Source organism: Arctopsyche grandis, chromosome 3 (genome assembly GCF_051622035.1).
Source record: "Arctopsyche grandis isolate Sample6627 chromosome 3, ASM5162203v2, whole genome shotgun sequence".
NCBI lineage: Eukaryota > Metazoa > Arthropoda > Insecta > Trichoptera > Hydropsychidae > Arctopsyche > Arctopsyche grandis.
Window position 1 is genome coordinate 17,763,636 of NC_135357.1, and position 24,038 is coordinate 17,787,673.

Consider the following 24,038-nt stretch of genomic DNA (forward strand, 5'->3'; position numbering starts at 1 on the left):
TTTTTATTAAATTTTCATTTCACATCAGTTTTTGGCATAATTAAGCAATATTCAATAATTAATAGGACTCAGAAGCAGGGGAGTGCCTACAATGAAATACGTGGGCAAAGTTCAGTACTGATTGGAATCAAATTTTACTCAAATAACTATGTGAATAGAGCTTATAAAAAAAAAACAACTTCTTACAAGCTCTACATAGTACAATCAGAAATAGATAGTGTACTCTGAGCGTTGTATTTAAGGCAAAAGCATTTTTTATATTAATTAATGATGGGCCGAAATACATACATGTATGTATGTATGTATGTATGTATTCGAACTAAATTACTTCTAAAGGGCCTCGGATATTTATTATTTTCAACTACAATTAAACTCGTCAACTAGGAGCACTGACAATTCCTATACTGAAGAATTGGATTTTTTTATACAAATAAATAAATATATATATATATATATATATATATATATATGTAAAAGCAAATTGTTCATAACAAAGTTGTACCGTATATAACATTTATACATGTACATACTAAAATATGTATGTACGTATATTCAAGGCTTGCAACGTAAACTTCAAATACTGAACTGGTCGACATCACCACAAAAAAAAAATATATATATATTGTTTCATAATTTTGTTCAATTTTCCAAAGCACCTTGGTAAAGCACAATTTTTGGTGATGTAAATATACTCAGATTACTAAATTTATTGTATAACAATAATTTATTAAAAAATAATCTGTAAATTGTATTTACAATTGTACCATATATGTATGTATTTATCAAATAAAAATAGAATAGTTAATTAGTTTCTGTCAAGCTGAGACTATAATGTGCCGCATCATATGTACATTGAGCAATGCTGGTCAACATTATGTCAACACAAAAATATAATAATTTTGTTATTATAACTCGCATAATTGCAAAAAAGTGCCATTTCAAATTAAGCGCATATTTTGACATCAAAATTTAATTTCATAATTTGCTGAAAAAACCAGCAAATTCTTATATGTAGATATGGAAGTTTAGTGTTTTAGTGAATAAGCAGTTCTAAATTTAAAAACAAAAAATACAACTTTTTAATTTTAATTTGAATATAGTATAAGTATTTGAAGAATTGATTAAAGAAAATATTAGCTGCTACGCATTTTCTAACAGCTATCTGATTTAATCTACATATTTATCAACAGAAAAACACTACATACATACATCATTGAAATTTTTATTTCATAATAAACTTATAAGAAAAAATTTAATAGCTTACATTGGTGTTTCTTAAAATATCCACAAAAGATTGCGAATATATCACAAAAAATGGCCATTTATAAAAATTAATAATCATGCAAAATATTTTCACAGGGGCATTGACCACTAAAAATTTCCAAGCAATGGCATTTCAACTCAATGACTAAATAATTTAAGGAGCTATGTTTATGAACACTTCTTGTACTTAATTCATTCAGATAGAGTGAAAAATACACAGGAAAAATTTCTGGTTAGAACACATTTGGAAAGACAATTTTCTGCATATATTAAGTTATCAGTTCGGACGTTTAATAAAAAATTTAAACAAACAAATTTGATCTTCCATTAATCGTTCGGTCTAACTTTTATTCTTTAATATTATTCATGTTTATTTAAAGATATCAGTAAAACAAAACCAATGTGTTTGTAACTGCGGAAATGATATCTAAAATATAATTTTACAGTTTCGAACTCATTTGATAGTTTCTGCATTTTTAATTATATTTTGGACGAACAACATTGTGCACAAATTTTAAAAGGTAAATTGTGTTGTAGATAAATAGATAAATAAAATTTATCTCACAACAGACTGCACCATTTTTTAACGATAAATATTATTTGAGATAGAAGTATAAAAAATTATAAATATTCTGGAAAATTAATACTCACAAATCTGCCCCCTTTCTATTTATTTATTTTCATTAGACAAATTAGACAAATATTAGGAAAGCAAACAAAGTACAATATCTTTAGTTTGCAGATGTTAAATTAAGTTATACAAATAAACTTAAATATTAAGTATCACTTTTTCACCATAATAGAAAAATTAAATACAAGTTTGATAGAAAAACGCTGAATACAATGATATTAAATATGATACTAAACATTTTTCATTCCTCTTAAACTTTCAAAACATTTTTAATGCATTTTGAATAAAAATGAATTAATGTAAGAGCTGTGTTCACCTATTCCACAATTATTTTACTTTGAGATGATTCATGTAAAAGTTATAAAAATCAGCCAATATCTACTTTTATAATTCAAAATTGTAGAGTAAATTAATAATGAAAGTAGATATTGATTTGGCATTAAATGTACCATCAAATAACACAGAATAAGATAAAAAGAACTTCGGTTCCATAATATTTAACGTTTACATCATATAAAAATTAGAATTAAGCTGCTAAAACATACATGAACTTTTTCAATTTTGACATAATTAATATCGTAAATATAGTATAGTATTTATACATACATAATATAAAAACTTTATGAAACAGCTTAATGATTAAATAATTTTTTATTTTTATTTTATCACTTTGTATGCGAATACATATTAAACAAAACAATTGTGGAAATAAAAATGTTCACATTATCCTTCTTATTTATTGGAAAATAGTCATTGAATATTTTTTCTGCTATAATATAAAACATAAAATTAAAAGATTTCAAACATCAATAGCATATGATCAATACCCTTTAAATATGCAATAACGTTTTTTATTTCCATTTATTAAAATCTTTCTTACGATCTTCCACGATTAGATAAATTTATGATCGATTCAAATTGGAAAAAATACTTTTAAAATACATACTAGTTTGACCATTTGAATTTTGTGAAACATATTTTCAAAATAAAAAAAATAATGATGACTTTAAATCTTCAATTTTTTTTAGTTTCTAATTGAATAGGGTCTTGCAAACGTGAACATTAATAAAATAGTAGTGTTCTTAAAAATCTAATAATAACCTTGTAGTATACAACTAAGATATGTGGTTTTGCAAAAATTAAAGCAAAGTTATGTCACAATGAAACACAAACTACTGGATTTTAACCAGTTATGCAACAACAATGGTATTTATTATACATTTGGACTATAATCACAGTAATGTGAACCTTTCAAAATATATTCATTAATACAAAATAGTAAACATTCTTATTCCAAACATTTGTATATGTAGTTTATACACATACATATAATTGTAGACAAAGGCCTAAGACTTGTAATGGAAAGTATTGGTGAAATATAAAACGAATTATATTTATAATATACATTGATTATATTTTATAATCTAAGTTCACGTATGACGTGAACATATCACTGATTAACACTGGTGTATGAGTAAGTGTAAAGGCTATAACACCGTGTAAAACAAAAAGTTGTTAAAAATCTTGACATAAATAATAAATATAACAACACAATAACGAAAATGGGTTCTGCGCATTGTTTAATTTTTTTCACATTAATTAATAAGGTATTGGCGCCATATTCCGAGGGCGGCGCGAGTGTATCAACCCCACCCTATTAGATACCTTAGAAATGGCATCCAAACACCAATCTAATTGTTCTTTCGAATGAGCAGCTGACATACAAAAACGAATACGACATGATAACAAAGGTGTGGCAGGAAAACCAACACCGACCACGGCAACACCACTTGCAGTCAATTCTCGTACCACGCATCTAAAAAATAGCAAATGCTCATCAATTTTGAGTTCATATTTATTTTAATTACATATTATTTACAATAATTAAAACTCCATACCCTATTTTGGAATATAAGTAGACTAACATAGGCACAACGGGAGAATCTTCATGACCGTATATGATAACTCCCATTTGATGCAACCTTCGTCTAAAGTACCTAAAAATAAAATAAATAACAATGAATAAAATATAAAAATAGCAAATTCCACTATCCATGTATTATATAGGTACATACATACATATGCATACTATTAAAAACAATTAAAAATTAAAACCTTGTATTACGAGCTAGCGCATCGATTCGCTGTTTACCATCGTCACCACCTCTTACTCCCATTATCAATTCCATACTACTAATAATTTGCTGAATAACCGGTGGAGACATACTATACGCATAAGTGCTAGCATGTCCAAATTTATTAACATGGTTGATAAGTTTCTATGAACGGAAATAAAAAATATAGCTCAAATATACATGCATGTATAATATGTAGTTAAAATAAAATAAAATATTACTTTGGAGCCGGCTATATATCCACCAGCAGAACCAAAACTTTTGGTAAAGGTACCCATAAGTATGTCTATGTCTTTAGGGTCTATGCCATAATAATCAGTAATTCCCCTTCCACGAGGACCAGTAGCTCCTATAGAATGAGCCTGTAATAAAAAAATACAAAAATTAGGAATATTAAAACAAACAAACAAGAGAGTAAAAGGTTAAAATTAAAATACTATCAATATATTAATATATCGCTTAAATAACACCGTATTAAAATCGAAAATATAAATGTAAAATACCTCATCCAAGTAAACATAACAATTGTATCGCTTTTTGATGGCTATCAGTTCTGGTAAGCGCACAATGGATCCCTCCATACTATATACTCCCTCTACTACAATTAATATCTTACGCCATGGCTTCCAAGGTTTTCCAGGACGATCTTGACCTTGTGATATATGTTGGCGAACAACCTTTTCTAGGTCACGCATATCTTTGAAAAGTAAATACATCTATAGGTTACATTTTATTAAATTTTCATATTATTGTTAATTATCAATTACAACAGACTGACTAAATTCTCTTACCATTATGTTTAAAAATAGCAACTGTTGCTTGAGAAATTCGAAGGCCCAAAATAAGAGAAGCATGGTTAAATTCATCACTAATGGCAAGGCAGCCTGGACCTAATAATGCAGGTAAGCCCAGAGAATTTGTGGCAAAGCCCATTCCTACTACCATAGCAGCTTCTGTACCCAAGAATTGGGCAGTTAATTTTTCTAATTGTTCATGCAAGGGACATGTACCTACAAAAATCAGATTTTTTAGAAATGACAACATATAACAAGGACATTTCTAAAAACAATGAAAAGTAATGTATGTAGCTTGAAAATAAAAAATATATCTAAAAGAAATCACGTAATAACATTTACAAACCTAGCTCAGCTCTCGGACTAGCTAGAGTAAGTCCATATTTTTTAATAGATTCTTCAGCATCATCAGCACAAACACCAGTAGCCTCAGCGAATCCTAAATAATTATAAGATCCTAGATTGATGCATTTAGTTTCTGATCCTGTATATCTAAAATATTTTATGAGATAGAAATTCTTATATGCCACAAAAAACAGTTAAAATCTTATTTTCCTCCAATCTAACATCACCAACTTTTTTGTTTTTTCACCAATATTTTTTTAAAACTTCAATAATATTTATGTACTTTAACATATATTCATCACCATTTTTTAAATCATACGTAAACGCAGTACCAACCTGAATGTCCACCCATGGTCATCGGTGACTCTATCTTTTAAGGTAATTTCAGCACCAGGAGATGAGCATATTGGGCGGTTCCAACAATCTCGAACACGTCGGTATACATAATAAGAATATAATTCGTCAAATTGATTAAAAAGGCGAATGTAACCCTAAAATTTAAAAATATTATACATATTTTAAATAACAATACAAATTAGAAAAGTTACACAAAACAATATAACATAATAAAATAATAAACAAACCTTTCTATCAAACTCTGTATGAACCCTTGGCTTAAATAGTAATCTATTTATTAGGGCTAAATAAATCAGAACATATATTCCTAAGCGAGTGAGAAATGTTGTTATAAATGAACATTGTTCAAATGATTCTTTTGATGTGTCATAATAGCTCCAGTCCAATGAAGGAAATTTTCCATGTTTCACTCCGTTTATTCCATTTGACTCCTACAACAATACATAAGTAAAATGTAATTTATTTTCACTTTAAATATATAACGTAACAATAAATATAAAAGGATGCTTCAAAGGTAAGAATTCGTAATAAAATTACAGCACGAATAAATATATTCACGGTTCAAAGCTTTCAATCTAAAGAAGTTTGTATTATATACGTTGAAAGTGAGACCTACATATGCATATATTATGTTATTCATATTCGATACAAGATGAATTGCTCGTCATCTATTCATATTTCATGTGTATTATGCTTTTATTCAGATGGCGATATCTTATTCTGATAAATGGGATGGAACCATTTGTACTCTACTACTACTTTAAATGTATTATATGTACATTCAATCACTTTGTAGGTATCTAATATATAATTTCGAAAGAGACTTTGTATGTATGTAACCTTCGTTCGTTGGTTCGTAGTTCGTAGACAAATTCGATTTTTTTTTCGATTCATAGGCGCCGATTTGATTTTTTTCGATTCAAAGGATTCGAAAACCTAGAGGGTGAAGCTTCTGAGGGCGAAGGCTCCGGGGACGCAGGCGCCGGATGCTGGTATACATATAATTTCGAAAGATACAGTATATATGTTTGTTTATTCGTGACAGTAAATTTAATAAAAAAAACAAATGAGAATTAAAATAAATTTATATAAACTAAAACTATTCAAATAAATTTAATAAAATGTTTTCTATTAGATAAGTCATGTTAAAGCGGTTTATAGTACCGAGCGAAGCCGGGTAAAATCACTAGTTAACTATAAACATAGGACTATATGGCGCACCGAAATCTCAGCGCAAACCAACTTAGCGCCGACCTTTCGGCGCAGAGAACTCAGCCCAACGACAATTCAGCGCAAAATTAATTTTTTCAAGTTGTAAAATGGTTGAAATGCACGATATGGTCACACGTTGAAATGCACGATAATTTATATCAATGGTCAATATATACATACATACGTATACGCGTACATTTTAGATATGAATACAGAACCCATGAAGACGGGCTTGTGAACCTTGGTCTAGAATCCGTTCATACGTAAGATTTTTTGTGTGGAAACTCTTTTTAAGAAATATTTTTTGCAGAACTCAGTTGAGAAATTCTGAATACGTAGGATTTGAAAACATAATTTTTGGGGAAAAAATTGAAAAAAAAAAGATTCTCCCATTTTTTATCAAAAGCAAAGTTCATAAAGACGATTTGCGAACCGTAGTTTAGAGACCCTGCATACGTAAAAGTTTCGATAGCTAAAAAACTATTAGAAAAAAAAATTGCTGCCCGGTTTTCTAAACCGTGCTTAAAAATAAATTTTTGCGGCCTTAATTGAGAAACCCTGAGCACAAAGAGTATCAAATAAATTTATTCGCATTTATGAAATTATCATGTAGATAGATATGGCCGACAATTTCAATACAATAATTATTTTCGAAAATGAATTTAAAACTTATTGAAAAAAAATATTTTGCACTGAATTATCGTTACGCTGAATAGTCCATGTGCTGAATTGTCGTAAATGAATTGTGTAAAAAATTCTTGGTAAAAGTCTGAATTCTCGACAGGGCGGACCCTCTAGGCTTGGAAGCGAGGCTCGGTCGACTCGCTTCTTCCTGTGATTGGCTACTCTTTGCGATGCCAATAGTATTGCCGTGCCCTTAATTAACTCGACTTTTACGTGATGAAATACTCCGACATATACTGCCTGGTTCGCATATAATTTCGGACGGTTGGACAGCGTATGGAAATTACCAAGATTTTTTTACATGCATGTATTTAAAAGAAAAGTGCAATTAATACACCCAAATAATATATCCTAAGTGAAACTAAGTGTACTTAATATAAAATTAAACTAAGCATAATCAAATCATAATCAAAACTTCATCTCTTGTTGCTACGTACATACATATGAACATACATATAAAGTTAATAAATAAGTTTCAAGGAATTCAATCAGAAATATATTGAAGCACAAAGTAAAACAAAATTTTAAATACATGCATGTATATATGTACATACATACATATGTATGTTTGTACGTCTAGTTAAATCAAGATTGTTGCTTAATAAATAGGTCAAGATTGAGCATTCCACACCAATGACCATAAAATACTACAATTGAAATTAATAAAAAAGTATGTTTAAATCAGGGATGCGATAAAACGTCGAAAAGTTAGGTTAACCCTTTGACTGCTACAACAACGATAAATCGTTGTTTTGAAATCGGCGAAGATTGCTACGACGATCGTTGTTGACGTCATTAATTGTCGTATTTCAATACTTTCTTTGAGCCACCAGCGCATCAGTGGCACGAAACATTTTTTTTATATACGTATTTATATTTATTTTTCAATCAAGCTTTATAAATATTTATCAATTTTTTAAATAAAAGCTCTTCAATTTCGGGTTCATCATCAAAGTAAATTTCGGGTTCGTTGTCAATGTCATATAAGGAGTTATTACTTGGGAATTGATTATTATCGATAAATTCATTTTCAGAATCAGTAGAGCTGCTGATTTGTCGAGTTCCTCGGCGAGGAGCTATTATTTCGCTTTCATCACTTTCACTGTCCGATATCATTTTGCAGAGTTAAAATAAATGGCAAAAAACAATAGAAATCCGCTTTCAATTATATAGGTCACGAGATGTCACGAATTCATGCAATCAATCAAATGCAACTGAAATGCATACAAAATGTTTATGATACATGTTGAAAAATTATTTGATTATTAGAAACTTCGCATCCTTGTGTGTCTCGCTCATACGTACACAATTAAAACCAAGAAAGAAAGAGAGAGAGACCGCTACCTGTTTCGAATATATCGCATGTTGTAAGGATACATCGATATCTAAAAATAGATTATTGAAAAGAATAAAGCCTCGGAAAACAATCGTCAAAACTTATTTAGTGTATATAGGTATCTCTTTCGCACGCACGCATGTAAAAGCAAGACAGAAAGAGAGAGCACGAGTTCACGACTGCTTCTTAAAAATGTATATAAAGTATTATAAAAATTACGAGTGTTCGGCGAAGTAAGTATGTAAAAAAAAATATTATATTTATTTTTTTTCAAAATAATTACAAATGTTAGCATTTTTCGCTTGGACATTGAAAAACCTCGTAGCAGCCAAAGGGTTAAACAAATCTGACAAATTCAAACAAAAATTTGAAATATGAAATTTCTTTTCATTTATGGAATTTTTCGTTATACATAGTTATATGTATGTAGAGCGCGGATAGAGAGCGTGCTTTATCCAGGAATCGGGGCAGTTTGGCTCTATTTACAAAGCCAGAGTAAGAAAAAAAGGTTCGGCGAACCTTTAACAAAGCATTTACAACAATTGAACAATGAACGGCGTGCTTTGGGTCCACTCACTAACGTTACAGTATGAGTACCGGTTTGTTCATATACGAAATATAGGTTTTAGTTATAGTATAAGTGCTAAATCCGTCTTCAAATAGATTTCCAACGGGTATTGCATGAAAATTTTAGCTGTCAGAAAACCAATTATTTAAAATGGGAAATCCTGTGGAAACCGCAACACAACGTTGTAATTCCCATTTCCGCTATAGACCAGGGTACGCATATATAGAACATAAATAATTGAAGATTTAGCAAACGATTTTGAATATTCAAACTCATGCCTAATAGTTTGTGTTTTGTTCCCAGAGATTCATATGGAGAATTCTAACCAATTTGAACTACACATTGAATTTAAAAATGAAAATAAAAGTATGTGTTCAATAATAATAGGCAACAAATTAGATGGCCAATATTTTATAACAAAATGGTCAGTATTATATTATTAAATGTCAGTATAAATAAGAAATGGACATCACAAAAATCAGACGTATATTCGTCACAACAAATATCAATACCTGTTGGTTGGAATTGAATATCAAGATCGTACAAATCTTTTATTGATGTTATAGTGAAATTGTTGTCAGTGAAATTATAATTTCACTAGTGAGGTTATAATTTCACTGGCTCAAGCAGTGAGTACGGATATAACAATATAATTCACTTCTCAATGTCAGTGAATTTGTAATTCGAATTAAAACGTACGAATTAGGGCGTGTGAACGCGAGGTCGGCATCGGAGTGGGGATGGAGAGGAGCGGGGTTGTGACGTGGGGTGGCGCGATTCGTATCGGCGACGCACAATCAACTTATACAAAAATTATAATTTCATCAATAGGGGCCAGCGAAAATGTAATTGGTAATTTGAAATGAAATATTTTTCATGTTTTTTCATTTTTTGTATATTTTTCATTTTTTTCAGACTTTTATCTGAACGAGAGCCGTATGCTACGGCCAAAAGGATCGCCCGACTCTTCGACCAATAGTTTATTGCTTATGTATGTGTGTTGAGCCCAATATGTATAAATATGGCGCGCTTTCGAAATGGAAACCATTCCGACCTGGAGCGCCGACGAGAACAGACGAATAAACGAACCGCTTCTACAACCTCCTGCGTCTTTCTCTCCGATCCTGTAAACCCCCACTTTACGTCCATGCAACAGTATCAATGTCACACTGAAATTATTACACCAGTGAAATAATAAGAATAATTAATTTATTAATCAATTTAATGTCTATCTACAGTAAAAAGAAAACTTATCTAATAACATTAATACTGACCATTTATGTTGAAATACTGACCATTTATGTTGAAATACTGACCTTTTATAATTTATACTAATAAATATTATAGTATACTGGCCGTTCAATATAAATACTGACCTTTCAAATTTAAATACACACTGACAAAAATAGACTAAAATACAAGCCATCATAATATACCAAAAGAAATGATGTTATTCAATGGTTTAGAACAGCGTTTCCCAACCTGTGGTACGCGTACCACTTGGTGGTACGCGGTTGATGGTTGGTGGTACGTGAAAAAAAATCAGTAATGGCGGACATGTAGGAATGAATGATTTACAATCATAATTATGAAGAGGTATGTAAAAATAGAAATATTTTTTATATCTAATATATAATTTCGAAAGAGACTTTGTTAGCTTGTATCTTTGTTTGGGAACTTCGAAAAAAAAAATAAAATCTCCATGAAGACAATTGAATTGGTTGAATTTATATTTTTTTCGATTAAAATAAATTTAATAAAAAAACAAATGAATATTTACTATCAGATTCGCCATGTTTAAACTGTTTATATTACAAATACTGAGCAAAGCCGGGTTAAACAACTAGTAATTAATAAACATTATCTTAATTAGTCATCGTTGACGTCAATATGTACAATCGATGATCGAAAATCTGACAATCGATACGTTTTCCTCAGATCCGACATGGATTTCGGAGTGCATTTTTAAATTTACCGCGTTCACGCTCCAATAAATAAATAACTTGAATTTGACACTTGAAAACAGTTCGATAATAATCTTTAGTGTTGCAGATAAAATTGAAAGTACATATAATTAGAAAATTAGATTTTTGGAATTTATGTATCGAAAATGATCAAACTGAAGTATTTGAAACTTTACATAATTTCTTATCTGAAAACAAGAGTCGTATGTCTCGGGATATACGTGAAAAAATAATTGAATATTTAATAGGGCTGAAATCGTCTTTTATGCAGTGCTTCTCCAAACAATTTGATTTTAAGCCCCTTTGATATTGAAAATTTTCGGAAAGCTACCAAGGAAAATGAGAACTTGATTGAACTTTCAAATTATAGCATTTAAAAACTGAATTCGAAATAAATAAGGTTATTAATTTTTGGCTAGGTATTAGTGAAGAATATGAACAGTTTTAAGACATAGCGCTTTAATTTCGGTCGCCGTTTACTAGCACTGAACTGGTTGAGAGAGCTTTCTCTTCATATATTTTAATAAGTCAAATATAAAAATTGATTGAATCCAGCTCCAGACTTAAGGGTAAATTTCACATCATTTGAACCAAATTTAAAAAAACCAAGTACAAGGATCTCAATAAATTTATTTTGTAAGGAGATTTAATGAAAAGAAAACAGATTATATGTACTATGTAATTTTGTGTTTTTATTAAAACAATCAATAATATTTTTAATATCAATAATAGAAGTATGACAAGATAGTAGATAAATATATTAAACTTTGAGCATATTATAATTGTGACTCCGCAAAAAAAAAATTTCCATAAAATTTCTTATCAAAACAGATCTACATATTGCGTGTATCCTGTCTTCACATTCCTTACCATGCAAATACTACATATATATATATATATATATATATATATATATATATATATATATATATATATATATATATATATATATATATATAATAATTACACTTGCAAAAACAAATTTCATGAAATACAATCATTTTTATATGGTGGTACAATTTAGCGTTATGTATGTACTACCAAGTGGTACGCGAGTCAAAAAAGGTTGGGAAACGCTGGTTTAGAAGAATACGTTATTTTTCTTTTCAATACGTTATTCAAGCACTGGCGACGATTGCACGTATACATATTTTTTTTTTTTTAAATTCACATATTTAAAATGTATTTATGTATTTAAGATTTGAAAACAGTTTCAAAATTCGATGAAAATTACCAATAAATAAATCGTTATATCCGTATCCGTAAATAATGAGAACGCAACTAAAAATCGGTCAACAAGTAACGTGCCCAAATTCTCGAGAGGCTGTCGAACGAAAGTAACTGAACTCGAGTCGTTAACACAATAATTGCGGATAAATTGCAATCAAAATATATAAAAAAAAAAACGAAATAACTGTGTCAGTATTTAACGACATCAACACTTCAATCCGTTTTTTTATGTTTATAACGTCGTTGCCGTTTCCCAGGTGTATAGCTATACATACACAACCCAGTGTATAACGGAAAATGCGGAAATTCAGATGGCACGTACAAAGGAAAACTCGTAGGTATGTACGTACTAGAATAATATATATGTATATATATATATACATATATATATATATATATATATATATATATATATATATATATATATATATATATATATATATATACATATGTATACTACTGTTCTTTTCTGCAATGCGAGCGATTTCTTATGTGCATACAGGGCCGACGAGAGCGGGAGGGGGAAGCGGCCCCCGCAAATAATATTTACATTTTTAGCTAAAGTATAAAAACATTATTTGGCCTTCATACTCTTAGGGTTTTTGGACACTAAGCAAAATGATATAACTTTTTTCAAGTAACGGATTTTACTTACTTATGGCATAATAAAATTTAGGGAAAGATGTATTCTGGTGCTCAGAATGGTCAGTTTCCTCGTCACAATATCCAAAACAAATTAGTAAAATAGCCCTTGGCCGATTAAAGCAGGTAACAAGGGGACAGTTAAAAGAACGAGATTAGTGCATTTTTACATCGATAATAAAGATAAAATCTTTCACATTTACCTATTTGCAAATTTGCTATGAAACTTTTAACTTAAAATTGCAAATGTGATGCACGTGCAATTCTTAGAATAATTCAACAGAAATATACTAAATAAATGATTGATTTTAATCGTTAAAAGTATGCGTTTGTCTTTCGAGTTTAGGAAAATACGTTTTTCAAACATTTCAAAATTTTGCTGTATAATTGCGAACGGTAAACTGGATTTATAATATTTCAAATCAAAGTTAGTTTTTAATTTAATAATATTTGTTATTTACGAATTCATTTTGATAATTAAAATATTTTCTATGTTGATTATTTTAACCCATAATGAACATGTATCAATCTGAGGTATGTATATGTACGTATGTACATACGTACATATATAGACATTTTAAAAAGCTCTCACAGAAAAAGTCATCCCAAATTCAATACATTATTACCTACTATGTACCTGCTTTTCCATAAATAATATAAGTTGATATTTTTCGGTTTTTTATGTTATATGTTTAATTTTTTTTCATGTATGACAGCATAATTTTTCATTTTATGTGTTATTATAGTTTATTGTTGTATTTAATTAATTTCATTTGTTTCACTGTATTGTATTTATGTATATAAACTAATATGAAATATATTTTTATTAATTAATAACGATATTAATTGAAATATACTTATTTTTTTACTTATTTTGAAATTTTTTTTTACTAAAGTGGGTCAAGGGGGGGGGGGCGGATTTTTTCTCTACGGCCCTGTGTATATATGTATATCTCATTTCAGTTAACTTGGCAATAGGTTGTTATTGATCAAAATATCTTGTATGCCAATGAGTATATTATAGCGTGTATTTTTTTACCAATCGTGTCTTCCGTCGAATGCGTCAATCGTCAAATTTATTTTTATTGGTAAACCAAAGTCGATTGATTAAAACAAAAGATGCCTCAATATAGATATCAATAATATGTATTTATGTAATATATAAAAAAATAGTTAAATATATACTTATATATACCGAAATTACATATATATAAATATATAATTTCGGACTTTAAGCGGGGATCAATGTCAACGCAACGGATCAAAGTCACCAACACCTAAATGTTTTTACGAATAAGTCAACAAAATACATCAATTCGCAATTTCCTTTTCTTATAAGATCATTGTAGCAATCCAAAAATTAAAATAAAAAAAATTGAAAAGCTGTTAAAATATATATTGGATTTGAATTCAATATTATTCATTCTTACAAAAAGATAATGGTTGACAAACTGAAATTAAGGCGATCGCCTTTGGGTCGCAATAATTAATCTAATATATAATTTTGAAAAAGACTGAAAAAATAAATGAATATTCAAATAAATTAAAACGTTTTATATTACAAATACCGAGCAAAGCGGGGTAAAAACACTAGTATTTTTATTATAAAGACAATCTTAGTCCAACACAATAGCGAATTGCGACGGCTTCGGACAGATCTCCATACGATTGCTAATCTGACATCTGTGCCAAATGGGCGAAGATAAGATTCAATTTTAACGATGAAAAATGTAACAACAGTAAACTGACTTTTAAATCCAAACATAATAAACATATATTAACGACACCACAAAATGAGCCTGGTTGGCTATCAGTATCGTCCATCATTGACATTCCAAATGCCGGAATGCATTTGCGATTATCTGCATTTTTTTTTGACAAACATTACGGTTTTATTGGTCGATTTTTTTATTTGCTGATTTTACAGTGATAATAAATCAGAAGTCCTTATCGTAAAAGTTTAACTACTTAATAATTCGTAAAATAAGTACATATTGATAATATGTACATATTTGGAAACTATGACGAAATAAAATTAGAGCGAAATCACACAGAGAGGCCACGCGGCACGTGTTTTTTTTTAGATACTCTTACATGTCTGTTCATATCTTTCCAGCACGTACCGGCAGCAGCAGGTATCCTACAAGTATGAAAATGCTATATGAACGCATTCATACTCCATATAGAATATACCAAATAATACAGTCTGTACTTGCAGGATACCTGCTGCTGCTGCTGGATAGATATGAACAGACCTTTAGCATGCAAAAAAAAACCCAAGCATGCCTAGCCATCCCTGAGGCACACAGTCCCAAAAATCACCCCTGTAGTGTTTCCGGTGATATTTTGTCCTTGTATTGATATAAGAATCCGCGACGATTGCGGATTCATCCACATTATTGCATGATAATTTTTTTTATTCTGGTTAAAACCATTTCACACATTAATGCCGCATGTTGAAATCCTTTATAATCAAATTTAGTCTAGAGAAATCGACACATTTTCAATACAAAAAAACTTGCAAGAATGCCATACTGCAAATACGAAATTCATGCAGCGAATTGTCTTCGTCGCAGTTTCAGGAAGCTAGAGATATGAGCGACGTAATAAGTTACTCAATTATAAACAAAGATACTCTTTCAATAACTAGTTATTGGCTGCGAAATTGTTTGACGGAGAAAACTTTAAAAAATATCTCCAGAAAATGCCAGTTGAAGAAGTTAATCAATCCATCGAAATGTATCAAATGCTTGAGAAGGAGAAGCTTCTTATGGATTTTACGAAAGAGTATAAATGCATAACTTTAAAAATTTTAAAATCATTATTAAAATTTATCCATGCTAATAACTAGAGGTAGGACCGGAAGCGCCCCGTCTATTGTTCCATTATTGTAAATGCTTTGTAAAAAAGGTTCGGCAAACCTTTAACAATGCATTTACAACATGTGAACAATGAACAGCGCGCTCTTTACTAATAACTTATGTGATGTTCTTGGAGAATTAACGAAGTTCTTAAAAATTTTAATAACCACTCCAATGACAACTGCAGAACCTGGGCGATGCTTTTCTCAAAACGTTAACCTCAGAAACACAATGAGTCAAGAGAAACTGACAGCTTTATCTATGCTTTTAATATAAAAAGATATGACGAGAAAAATAAAAAAATTTAATGAAAAAGTTATAGATAAAATTTGCCACTAACAAAAATAGACGAATGGATTTTGTTTTGAAATAGCTTTTTCTCATTATTGTTATTATTTTTAATAAAATATTAGTGATATGCACTTTTACCGATTTGTAATCTGTCACAGCACCCACAATTATCATATCAACGAGCCGCCACTGGTAATAAAATACTAATAACTATGTTTTCAACAGGTATTGTTTGAAGCAATAAAACTTAACAAATGAAATTAAAAAAAAATTGCGTATGGGTTCTTATCTTTAGACATTGAAATCCATATACAATAATAAATAATTATAGACTGGCGAACAACTGTATTAACATACCAGATATGCAAAAAATTCGAGAATCTTAACATGTCGGGAAATATCGGGAAATAGTATTAATCATTTTCCTTTACACATAATTTTCAGAGGTACAATTTTACTCTTAAATAAATAGGTTAACAAATTGAAAATTTTTATCATTGAATTAAAGTTCTATTTTTTGAAAAAACAAAACATTATATGTATGGATAGAAACATTTAATACCGAGAAAATCCCACAATTTTCCGTACCTTGCATCTCGCTATGAAATTGTACACGTAAATTCGTATCAATTTATTATAAGAATTACTTATTAAAATATTTTAAAAGATTGTGGAAAAAATGTAAATAACCATAAAAGACAAGCATGTCAAAAAAGCACGTAAAAAATCAAAAAAGTGCAAAAATTTACACGCAATTTTTTTTATAATAATTTCTGAATACAAGCAACTCATTGGATAAATCAATGAATTCGAATGCTTTCCTTATCTACATATTTATAACTGCCACGTTATTTATTAGTAATATTCAATTAGTTTTTGATACGATATTTTCATAATCCACCAGATATTCACCAGTTAACTTGTTAGTCTATTATTCGGAATTGGCGTCGTTAGCCTATTGTCTTTTTTTCACAATGGTTTCGTGTGCCATCAAAAATGAATTCGCGTGTCGACCGATGGCACGCATACCCTCAGTGTGTACATAGTTTTATCTAATGAATTTATTGTTCAAAAAGCTTTTTTTTATTATATCATTGATTTTAAAATTCGACAGGATCTAATGGAAAAGATAAAAAGATTACTCAGTTTGATTCTGGATGTGTAGATATTATCTTTTTGTGAAAATTATTTACGCGTCATTGATAACACATTTGATAAATCTAAAGCATTGTGATGTAATTTATGGTTTCAACGTAGAAAACAATATTTTGTAGGTGATATAAAAATTACATACCATAAAAAAATATTGAAAGAAAACACAATGTATTAAAAAAAATATCAATTTTACATACAATCCTGTAGAGAAAAAAGTTGCCTAAAAAATATAATATTTGGTAGTCCAAATATTATATTTAATATGCAACTTTTTTCTGTATATGATTGTATGTAAAATTGATATTTTTTATATAAACAATACAACTGAATTCCTTATTTTTATTAAACCTAACTTTTTACTTGATCTATGTACATAGTAACAATAGATGAAGTTTTGTGATCACGCGAAAATTCGAACTCAGAATCGATCACTGATCACGTTTTCACGATCAGATGTGTGTGTCTGTGTATTTTGGGGATTTTTTGAACACCGTTAGTCCTATCGAACTGAAACTTAGTATTTGTTACTGAAATTGGACAAGACGTAAATTTTTTTCAAAATTTTAAGTTGACCGGAAATGGTACCTCCCGTTATAGTCCCCATTTTTTACATACCTCCTTTTTAAGTTTTTGAATTAAATTTTCTCCCAAACCGCTAACTGGATCGAATTGAATTTTTTCACATGTAATAGAAATTATAAATTTTATTAAACTGAAATTTCATGTCTATCAGTTTAAGCTTAATACCAAGTTATGTATAAAATTTGGTATCCGTCAATCGGAAGTGGCAGTTTACTCTTGTTCGATTTTTTTTCCACTATTTTTTTCGAGCCCTTAAACATGTGTGATCTACACGAAAAAATTCAAGTGTAATTCTTGTATTAGTGTGATGAAAATAAAAAAAAAAGATTAAAATTTATAAACCGGAAGTGGGATTTTTTCCTCTTAGAAAGGTCAAAAAAGTTGTCGCCACTACTCTGTCCACACCCCTGAACGTATCAATCTGAAACTTTATATTTGTATTCTTTATGTGCTAACTTAGAGCTGATAAGGTTTTGATTAGAATTCGTAAATCGAAAGTAGTATTTTTTTTAAAAAACAATATTTCATTATTTTATTTTGACCTTTTAAATTATTTTAATCTTTTTGATATTCATTGTGTATAATACTGATAGTGATTTTAAATAATAAAAAAAATTGAACAAAATCCGACAACCGGAAGTAGAACTTTTGTCTTGTGCAAGTTTCCATACATTTGCGCTCAATGTGTATCAAACATGCTGTTATAGCTACATATTAGTATTTCATAAAGCTGCCGGTATGTGTGAATGGGTCTGTAAGGTTCAATATCGAATCTTGTTTTGTGACCTTATTATATTCCTCAAATTCATACATAGATAAGTCATGGGTTGGTCACATCCGATTTTTTTTATTTTTAGCCGTAATTATTCAGAACATGCGAATGTAAATATTCTACCCTAATGAATATGTTGCTTTTATTCAATTTCACTCAAAATTTATCTACAGTGAAACTATCAGACCTGCATACATAAAAGATACAATTTTTTGAAAACGATTTATATATCACGATCTAAAAATGATATATGTATGTGTGAGGTGGGGATAAAAAGTTACATGGGACTGATTAAACAAATAAAAAAAATAATTTACTTTAGGATAAACGCAAGACATTTGCTGCACGATTATCTTATGTGAATAGTTTAATATTTGTAAGTGAACTAAACAATAATTAAAATTAAAATTTCATTCACAAGCATGGGATATTTATGAGAGACATATCAGCTGTTTCGATTGGAATATGTCATCACTTCACTTCAAGAAGATACACTTCAACCGTAACATATATAATGAAAATGATCAAAACATTTTAATATCCTATGTAGATAAAGTTTACCTATGCATGTTGTATCACATCAAGTCATTAATGTTATTCCGTTAGTCTTCCGTTCTTTGTGATATGAAATGCCATAAAATATGTATTTGAATCATAAAAATACGAACCTACATATGTGTACGTACATACATACGTGTTACTGTAACGTTTACCATATCACATGTTAGTGTTAAAACATGGTATAATTGTTACATTGTTATAACACTTACGTTTAAATGGAAGACTACCGCGTATACAGAATAATGGTATGTAATTTGGAATGTTGAAAAATTTTAACATCGAGTTCAACTTGTAGTTGTAGTATATGTATATATACATATGTATACTTACATATGTGTGTACAGTCGAGTATATTGTACACACATATGTAAGTATACATATGTATATATATATATATATATATATATATATATATATATATATATATATATATATATATATATATATTTATATATATATATATATATATATATATATATATATATATATATATATATATATATATATATATATATATATATATATATATATATATATGTACATATATATTGGGTTCGATACGATACATACTTTCAAATTCAAAGACGAACATTAAAAGTTCGCAATTCTCATGTACTCGATCTGTTTTAGCTCAAGGCCTTCCATCTAATATCAATGCAAATTCTTAACGCAGTTTTTAAAACGTGCTATTTATTCATTCGGCAAAATTTGATATTCAGTTGCGGCTGCCAGTAAAAAATAACGTTTCGCACTATTATGGTCATGGAAGTCTTTTTTTGGAATTTGATTCTGGAAATATGTGTGCGTTGCATTGATGAGTGATCGTCATGCGAAAGAAAACTACATACGGTCAGTTCTGAAATTGTTACTCAATTTTTTTTTTGCATATTCCAGCAACAATCAACGGGATAAATAATCCAAAGTTTCATTTCATTTTTTTAAAGCTCATATTTGCGATGAGTGTGACTCGCCAACATGAAGATCTGGAATGCAGTGCTTTTTTTCTTTTGGCTTTCTCTCGTGTTGAGAAAGGTTGATATTTGAAGTCTGTTACGCTAAAAGCGGACATTTTATTATTTTTATGTATGATCAGGGCCGCGTCTAACACATGTACAAATGTACGCACACAGGCGGCCAAAATATAAAGACGGCCGAAAGAAATCAGAGTCGAAAAAAATATATTTCTAAAAAAATACGAAACAAGACTTCGTACATTTTAAAATGCATTTAGATTATCTTGTTGTATACTTGTGAATTATGTGAACACATCCGAACTATTCGGGGAAATAACAGGATGGCAGGTATAGCTTCAGTCCGCATAGAGCTAAGTATTTTATGTTTTATTATCTTTGCGATTGCCAGATGTATTTCTTCAAGGATGTATTGGTATTGGTTGGTCATCGAAAGAACAATGTCCTAGATGTAAAATTGGGGACCAAAACACTATTTTCATGAATGAACTTGAAAACGGTTCAGCTTCTCTTGTCGTCTGGTCCTGTTCAGAACTATACGTTTTGGTTTTCTGTATGTTTTTTTGGTTAATTTTTATTGTGATTAAAATTTTCAACATTATATTTCTCACAAGGTAAGATTTTCGCACTAATCGCATGCACTTAATTTTTTTTTTAATTTTATTAATATATCCAACAGCTGATAGAATTAAAGATTGGCCGAACTCCTAGGTGCGGCCCAATATGTATGTATTCATAAATAAATAAATGAACTGTATTAGAGGTATGTAAAAAAATCTAAATATTAAAAGTTAATGATTTGCGTGAGCTCACTTTTCATAGCTCCACCTGTCTTTCGCCAAAATCATACGCCAGAGATATTCGAAAGTTAGCCCATTTGTCGCAATTGGTTGGTGAAATTACAACTGTATTTATGTACCTGATAATAGTCGTATAGGAACAAAATTTAGCTTGGAATTTTCAAAATCGGAGTCGGAGTCGCGATTATTCTTTAACGACTTCCCAGCCCTGTTCATAATCTAAGAATTCGATCACTCTTGATACGCGAAATTTCTACCGCAATAAAAACTGTGAAAATCATAAAATGAAATTAAAATATGAACTATAGGCTGTTCACAGTATTGTGTTTAAGTATGGACTCCTAACACCAATATGTCCCTTTTATGCAGAAGTGACGCAAATGATTCTTTCACGCCTCGTCGAAATGATGCTTAAACAACTATTACATTCAACCTATCGATATTTAAGTTTCAGTTGTCGAAAAAATAAATTTGACTACATTATTTTCATCCAAGAATGTCTCGTAGGCATAGGCAATTTCGGGGTCGGGAAACCGAACAAAAATTAAAAAAAATATCAAAAATAATTTAATTATTACATTTTAGTTGTATTCTATTCGGTTTTGTTAACTAGTCTTAATAGTTTTAATGTCATGAAGCTTTCATACGAAATTATATTTTGCGAATTCTCGATTGATATACATTCATGCATTCGTTAAAGATTTCAAAATATTTGTGATATAAAAATGTAAGTTAAAATATGTATCTATAATATTGTAATTATGAAAAAAATACGTTCAATTGCTGTGGCATATTTTCTTTGGTGCAGGGTGGTACGACCTCACCAGAGCCCAGAGGAAGAAATTATTTATTTTTTTCACAGATTTAAGGAGAAAAGTTCGGCGTTGGAAGGATGCATTTCAAATAACAATAAACCGCTCATTGACGTTCAAAGCAAGACAGCAAAAAAGTATGTTTTTTCTAAGAAATTGACAATAGTGAACCATTTATTATGGGAAAAGCATTCATCGACCGCCTAAGACTAGTAATGAGCTGCTAGATATGATTACACACACATATTTACAAAAACTAAATCAAGGGGAAAATTATAGGGGGTTGAAATTTTGAATTTTGCCTAAGCGCGGCACAATTCTGTAAATATTAAGAATAACTTTCCGAATTTAATGAAATCGGCGTCAAAACCAGATAAAAATGTGGATAAAAGGTGGCAAAAATCATATAAATATCGCGTCATAGAAACGAACGAACACGGCAACTAGGCGCTTCGAATCAGTTCAAAGAGAAAAAAGAAGACCGCTAAAGAGGTCACAACAATCAACGTGTGTTAAATGAAAACATCTGCAATATCCTTGCGAGTTGCGAATGTGACGCGAGACCGAATTTGTAATTTTCTCCGAAGCAGAGAAATGATAAAGATCTGAGAGTGAGCCTTCGATAATAAGATTGATAAGAGGTGAAACAATCGCGAGTGATTCACGCTGAAATGAGTCGGAACATGCAAAGGGTTCGGAAATTTGGGTTCAGAGGGCGAGCCGGCGATGGCCGAGTGAACGAATATTGGGGCCAAACGCGGGCCGGGGTGGGTAGAGGGGATGCAGGGTGTAGCCGAGCGCAGACCGCAGACCGCAGACCGCAGACCGGCGAGCGTCGCGGGTTGCAGGCCAGCCGTTCGCCGTTCGCCGCTCGTCACTATAATATACTGTTAATATACGAATACTACTAACCTTGTGGTATCCATTGGTGGTGGGTGGGGTGGATGTGGAAGCGGAAGCGGATGCGAAGGTGCGGGCGCGGACGCCCTGCGAAGGCTCCTCGCACTGCATCGCGAGCGGACGAGCACGAATGCGGGGCGGGGTAGACGAGAGCCGACAGACGAGACAGACGAGCAGGGAACGAAGAGCGAGGAGCGACGCGAAAACACGTCCACACGAGGAACGGTCACGCCGCCACTGCCGCATGCCGCCAACCGCTAACCGTCAACCGCCACCCGCTACCCGCTAGCCGCCCCCACTCCTACGCCTCCTCACATAACCTATAACCAATTTTATTGCTCTGCAGTAAAAAAAAAAAATCATAAAGAAAAATACATTTCAAAATATAATCAAATATCTTCGGATTAATTCGCAGAGAGTGGATGCAATCCACGCTGTGTCACGGTTTTTCCATTTTTTTACTTTATCTATGTTTTTTATTTGCGATGATTTTTTGTCGCCAAGTTGGTTGCCTCTACGAAATTGCAATCGCAGATAATAATCATCTTTCGAATGTGAGCGATGCCCGTCAATCGGGTGAAGTAAATACGTCACCTAACTTTGAGCAGGGATACTCAACTCTTTCAGAGATTTTGACATTAACATTATCACTGATAATGTTAATGTCAAAATCTCTGAAAGAGTTGAGTATCCCTGCTCAAAGTTAGGTTGAGTATCCCTGCTCGAAAGCCCGGACCCAGAAGGTGCCGCGTATTGTTCAAATGTTTTAAATGCATTGTTAAAGGTTTGCCGAACCTTTTTTACAAAGGATTTACAACAATGGAACAATGAGCGGCACCTTGGCTATCCTACCTCTAATTATCAGTGCTGGCCTTTCAACCTATGGCGCCCTCGGATAATTTTTTTCTAAGCGCCCCTAGAAAAAATATTGAAAAATGGGTTACCATCCCCTTTTTCCGGGCTTGGGACCGGCAGAAAAGTGGTTAACAAGGTTTCCCAACCCCACTGGTGGAGTTAAAAATAAATAAAATTATATTTCAGAAGTGAACTTTCCGAGCCATTTTTTCCGGCAAAATCTTTAATTAAAGCTGAAAAATCAAGATTTTAATAGATTGAGATCCCAAACTGGAAAGTCTATTTTGTAACACTGTAGACCGGGGATAAGTTTTAAT

General features: G+C 30.8%; 1 protein-coding gene across 1 annotated transcript; it reads right to left on the reverse strand.

Moving 5' to 3' along the window:
• Positions 1 to 1,918: 1,918 nt before the first annotated feature.
• On the reverse strand, positions 1,919 to 23,116 carry lace (serine palmitoyltransferase long chain base subunit). Its single transcript, XM_077446604.1, has 10 exons — positions 22,879 to 23,116; positions 5,753 to 5,956; positions 5,505 to 5,659; positions 5,170 to 5,315; positions 4,821 to 5,039; positions 4,533 to 4,726; positions 4,251 to 4,391; positions 4,010 to 4,173; positions 3,793 to 3,891; positions 1,919 to 3,710 (listed from the first exon to the last, which is right to left on the reverse strand). Exons 1-10 carry the CDS (start codon positions 23,110 to 23,112, stop codon positions 3,494 to 3,496), a joined length of 1,773 nt encoding a protein of 590 aa, XP_077302730.1. The 5' UTR covers positions 23,113 to 23,116; the 3' UTR covers positions 1,919 to 3,493.
• Between the last annotated feature and the right edge of the window lie 922 nt (positions 23,117 to 24,038).